At 34.7% G+C, this 5,473-nt stretch overlaps 2 protein-coding genes across 2 annotated transcripts; one reads left to right on the top strand and one right to left on the bottom strand.

Moving 5' to 3' along the window:
• Window positions 1–48: 48 nt before the first annotated feature.
• Window positions 49–424, top strand: EV154DRAFT_566129 (uncharacterized protein; the record flags this gene model as incomplete). Its single annotated transcript, XM_051605936.1, has 3 exons — window positions 49–88; window positions 154–176; window positions 239–424. 3 exons carry the CDS (start codon window positions 49–51, stop codon window positions 422–424), a joined length of 249 nt encoding a protein of 82 aa, XP_051455204.1.
• Window positions 425–4,053: 3,629 nt separating this feature from the next.
• Window positions 4,054–5,023, bottom strand: EV154DRAFT_604592 (uncharacterized protein; the record flags this gene model as incomplete). The annotated part of the gene is made up of 2 exons (XM_051607410.1): window positions 4,054–4,944; window positions 5,006–5,023. The coding sequence occupies 2 exons, from the start codon at window positions 5,021–5,023 to the stop codon at window positions 4,054–4,056; spliced, it is 909 nt and encodes a 302-aa protein (XP_051455203.1).
• Window positions 5,024–5,473: the final 450 nt, after the last annotated feature.

Below are 5,473 nucleotides of genomic sequence, written 5' to 3'. Positions count from 1 at the left end.
TTCTGTGATGATAATTGCACCTGGGGTAAGCTTTCCCGTGATATCAAGATGAAATACATCATCATGTTGGAACGATTAGCCAAGAAAGGTAAAACAGACTTGGATAGATGCCAGAACTACTGGGGGGAGCAGAAAGGTTGTTGGCAAGTGTAGCTCACAACAGACTGGGAAAAAGGGTAATACAATGACTAAACAATCACACTTATTTATTATTATGTTTCTAATGCGTTTTCTGTAGAACGTGTCAACCCGGGAAGCAGGATCTTTGTCGGATGACGAAGAGACTATTCCCTCTATTGCTGAACTAGAGGAAGAACGGATTAGTCCTCTGCACGGCGATGAGAATACTGGCGTAGAAGAGCTTGAACAGACTTTAGAAGATGACCGTATCCACCGCTCTAGAAGAAAAATAGCCAGAAGATAACTACTAAAAATTTCAAAGAATTCGCACTTTGAATAATCTAATGGATTAATAAACTTACTTTTTTTTTTTTTTTTTTTTTTTTTTTCTTTCTCTTTCTTTCTCTTCGTAAATTCTTATTTGCACAACCTAAGTTTTGTAATATATGATATGATTACAATCTCGCAGGTTGTAGAAAAGACTAAACAATAAGAAAAGGTAGTAATATAGCATATATAAATATTCATCCTATTCCTGGCTTATAAGTTTCGTAGAAAGTTTGTATATTCGCTTTGTGACATATGGTGAAGGCACTAGATAACATACATCTTCATTACGTTTTTAACTGTGTTGTATAGATTCAGAGCTTTTTCTGTGCTGATATTAAAGGCTTCAATATGTAGACAAGCTTCTTCCAGGCTGATGAAATGTTTTTTAGGCTATAGAAAATTTTTTTTAGCCTGCATTTTTTTTTATTTTAGTCTGTATTTTCTAATTTTAGGGCGATTTATTTTTATTTTAGGCTACATTTTTTATTTTATGTTGTATTTCTCAAGGAAGTCCAACTTTTTTCTTAGTCTTATATGCTGTTATACCTTATGATCCCTTGGCTCTTTATGATGTTTATTGAAAGACTTTTTCTTGCCGTTATATCTTGTTGATAGTAAGTTAATTAATATTTCCATTTAATTTTTTTCTGGTGATAATATGGATGCAAGTTCAGTAGCTTCGAAGTGAAAATACAAAATAAATACCAATAAAAACGTTTTCTATACCCCCATTTTTTCACAGTTTTTGTGTATTTATACGTAAATTTTTTTTCGATTATGTAATGCTTTAAAGTAATAAAAGTGCAACGGAATGAACAAAAAGACATTTTAAAGTGGTAAAAACAAACAACAGACGGAACAATATATCAATGTAAAGTGGTAAAAACATGCAACAGACGGAATAATACATCAGTTTAAAGTGGTAAAAAGATACAACTGTTGGAGTGTTTAAACCATTTAAAGTGGTATAATGATACCACTGGTGGATAAAACGCACCACCTCTGGTGGTATAAATTTGTTTTTTTTACCACCAGAGGTGGTGAAATCGTACCACCTGTACCACATCTGGGATAAAAAATCAAGGGTTTTTACCACCGCAGGTGGTCTAAGTTGGTACTTTTTTACCACCTTTTACCACCGAGTGCGCGGCTGTGAAGGGGTACAACCCTTTACGACCTGTCAGTGCCACACTTCCTGGGGATAGTTGGGGTATCGACTTAGCTGGTCCATTCACAATGTCAACTAAAGGTAATGAGTACTTGTTAGTAATGATCGACATTGCAAGTAAGTTTTATGTGTTACGTGCCATACCAGATAAAAGCATGGCCACGGTTGCGTTACAAGTGTTAGACATAATTGGTACATGGGGTCCAATGCGTAAGTTGCAAAGTGATGGAGGTCGTGAGTTTGTGAACTCTCTAATGAAGTGCATAAAAGAGAACGTTGGTTTTGAACACGCGTTAATTTCTCAGTATCACCCTAGAGCTAATGGTGCAAGTGAAAGAGCTGTACAGTCTGCAGTAAACACCATTAAGAAGCAAATAGTTGGTAACGTTGCTGACTGGGATTTAAAGGTGCCTTCTGCTCAATTGTTTTTGAATAGCAAGTATAACGCTAGAACTAAGAGTACTCCATTTTCGTTAATGTTTGGTAGGAATCCAAATGATTTTGTTAACTTTAGTCAAGAGAAGGATTATGAAACAGCTGAAAATACACGTAAAGAGTTACAGGAAAAGATAAAAAGAATGACGGAGATAGTCTACCCTGCAGTGTATGATAACGTAAAACAAGTCACTGAAAAGCAAAAGCAAAAGTTTGATACAAGTCACAAAATGCTGGACCTGAAGCCGGGATCGACAGTGATGATTTTGATTACAGAGAAACAGAATAAATTAGATCCAAAGTATAAGGGATTTTATACTGTCGTTAGAAAAACTGCTGCTAATACGTATGTTCTTAAGAATGAAAAAGGTTTCTTAGAACCTAGAAATTATCCTCCTTCCTTACTAAAGAAAGTTTCTGATAAGATCTCAGAGCATCAAGATGAGTTTCTTGAAGTTGAAGCAATCATTGGTCATAAGAAAGATGACAATAACAAGTATTTGTATAGATGCAAATGGTTTGACTTTGATGAATCTTATGATTCTTGGGAACCAGAAGAAAACTTTACAGATCCAAAGTTTATCAAAGAATACTGGCAAAGAATTGGTGAAGTACCAGAAAGCATCAAAGAAATTAATAAGGCCAATAAAAGATTATTGAAGGATATAAATGTTGCGAACCAACCAAGTTCAGGTACAAAGAGAAAAAGAACGACAAGATCAGTTAGTCAAAATAAGAAGAAATATTGATTCTGAATAAGTAGTATTCATGAATCAAAGATTAGTATTTCTAAGGAGATAAGTAGTATCTATTTGTTTAAGTAAACAAAGACCAAGCTGATGTCAAATAAAAAAAAAAAAAAAAAGAAGTACTTGAACGGTATTAGTTAATACCTGGGTGGGGATAATGTGGTGACCTAGCAAGGCTATAGCCATATTAGAGCTAACAAAGGTTTATCCATGCTGATACCATTTGTGATATAAGCTTAACAATAAATGTCATAGTAAGAACTATAAGGATATTACATCACAAGTCTAATTTAGTACGTCTGAGAAATACTTAAAATTTAGTTTAAAGCAAAGAGAGTTAAGAAGACTTAACATTTATTAGAACAAGACTAAATTAGTGACTATGTAATAATCGTATACATTTTTGGTTAATCAATGATAACTTCAAGATAGCACTAGAGATATGAACACAGCAGACAGTCTTTTATATAAATACTCGTATATTTCATTTATTAATAAAGGACAATCTTATAAACAGTCTCAAACTACTCCCATAGTCTTTTTATAATTTAAAACCTTACCTTAAAACACAACAGTGTACAATATAAAAAGAAACAATCATTACATAGCAGCTGCGTTCTTGGAGTCTATTTTTACCTCGAATAAAGATATAATTTTATGGCATTACTTTTCTATTGTAATAATTTTGTCAAATACCACACCAGTAACGATAATTTTTTATCTCATTATTTCTCAAATGTATTAATTTTGTCAAATACCACATACGCATATGATCCACTTTATGTTGAAGGCAAAGTTCATGTAAAGCAAGAGCTTGATCAGTAGTTGACCGTCGTTCTCGAAAACCACTGTGCTAAAACCACATAATAAATGCTACTGTCTACAAAAGGAAAGATGTTTCACGGATAAAAGATCGGGAATAAGTAACCCAGCTTCATGGAAATTTCTTCATTATAACACAACTCTAGGCTCCGACCAATGAGATATCAGAGAATTTAAGGAACAATAATAAATCAAGAACAACTATCTTACGACCTTCAATAAACCAAATGAATGGTCCATCATATAAAACTACGATGGATCTGAGCTGTCAAAAATACAAGCCACAATATCTTAAATCTTCTATAAATATCAGGGCAAATCTGCCCGTCTAGTTAGCTCTTAATCAATTTTTATACAAATAAATTGACAAGACTTATAATTGTATTCTCTTTGTTTTTTATCTATTTTTTTCTGTAAAACTATTCTCTCTTAAAGTCTACTTTTACTACAACCACCTTGAACAATATCAAGATCTGGAGATGTTGCGTGCAGTGTTCTTGTCAAGCACATTTCCATCAGCTTACGTAGAATAGATCTGAGACTGATGGGTCTATAGTTGGCGGCTTGTAAGGGATCACCTTTTTTAAAGATGGGTGCGACTTCAGCCGTGTTCCATGCTTTAGGTACAATAGACCAAATCCAGCACAAGCTGTATAGCATAGCCCGAATTGGAGCGATGGCATCACATATAGGTAGGAGCATTTCAGCTCTAAGATGGTCAACCCCATGTGCTTTTCGTCGAGCCAGTTTGTACTGGAGACTAATAATCACCTCATCTACTGTAAAGGGACATTCACCAAGTTTGTAATCGCAGGCTACTGGAGGAATACAAACACCGCCTATTGCTGGTTTCGGTGGGATCAGCTTTGGCATGCGTATTTTTAGTAGGTCATGGAAAAGTGGTTGATCACGATCCGTTATTGCTGGGCCAATTGGTATCAGTGGGGCAGAAGGACGTAGTTCAGGGAGAGTGTCTCCAGAAAAAACACCTCTCAAATGTCGGGCCATTTCAGTGGCTGCTGCTTTTGGACCTTCAGGCTGAGAGAAAGAGGGTGAGATTACCTTTTTTCTACGTAATTTTTTGATGATAGATGTGGTTTCAGAAAAGGAACCATCTGACAATTTGCTACAAAACTTTTTCCATGTCTCTCTACGTTCTCGTTTTAATTCGATCCAGTAAAGGGCCATTGCATCAGTATAGTCTATCCATTTTAGCGCCTTGTTCAGTCCATTGGAACAGCGTTTCCAGGCACGGTGTGCTTGGTCCCTTGTATCCAATAGTTTTTGCAGAGTTGGCGTCCAAAAATAGGCATCACCAGGCTGTTTGGGTTTTTTACGTGTTGTGATCGAGGCTATATACTTAATATATGACTCTATCTACACTTCTTAAATCTTCCATTTGATAATCGTAAATATAATTCTTATTGGTACTTTATATTAAATACTGATCATTTACTTTTTGTACAGGCTTGATCTCATATCATCCTTCATACAAGTATAGGGCATACATTTAAATAATAACATTTGTTTGGGATGGAGATAAAATGTAAGTTAAGGTAACAAAAGAAAATACTGTTAGAACTGTGTATATCTTTTATTTCGAGAAAATTTAGATTAGGGAATTCTACTAGCAAAAACTACAGGTATTTATACTAAATGATTAGATGGTTTTCGGATAATATATGTGACGCGTTAGAGGAATATGATATAATGTTGTACGTAATGTCTGTTTAAATAAATATGTTATGAAGTAATTCCTGCCTTACAAAGTAAAGACAAAAATACGTGGGGATCTAAATTCATCTCCGCAGGTGACATTACGTAAATGCCAAAGAGAAAGTTTAGTGCG

The sequence above is a fragment of the Mucor mucedo genome (genome assembly GCF_025094135.1).
Source record: "Mucor mucedo strain NRRL 3635 chromosome Unknown EV154scaffold_81, whole genome shotgun sequence".
Taxonomy (NCBI): Eukaryota; Fungi; Mucoromycota; class Mucoromycetes; order Mucorales; family Mucoraceae; genus Mucor; species Mucor mucedo.
The sequence above is the reverse complement of the archived record's forward strand: the minus strand, read 5'-3'. Positions and strand labels throughout refer to the sequence as shown.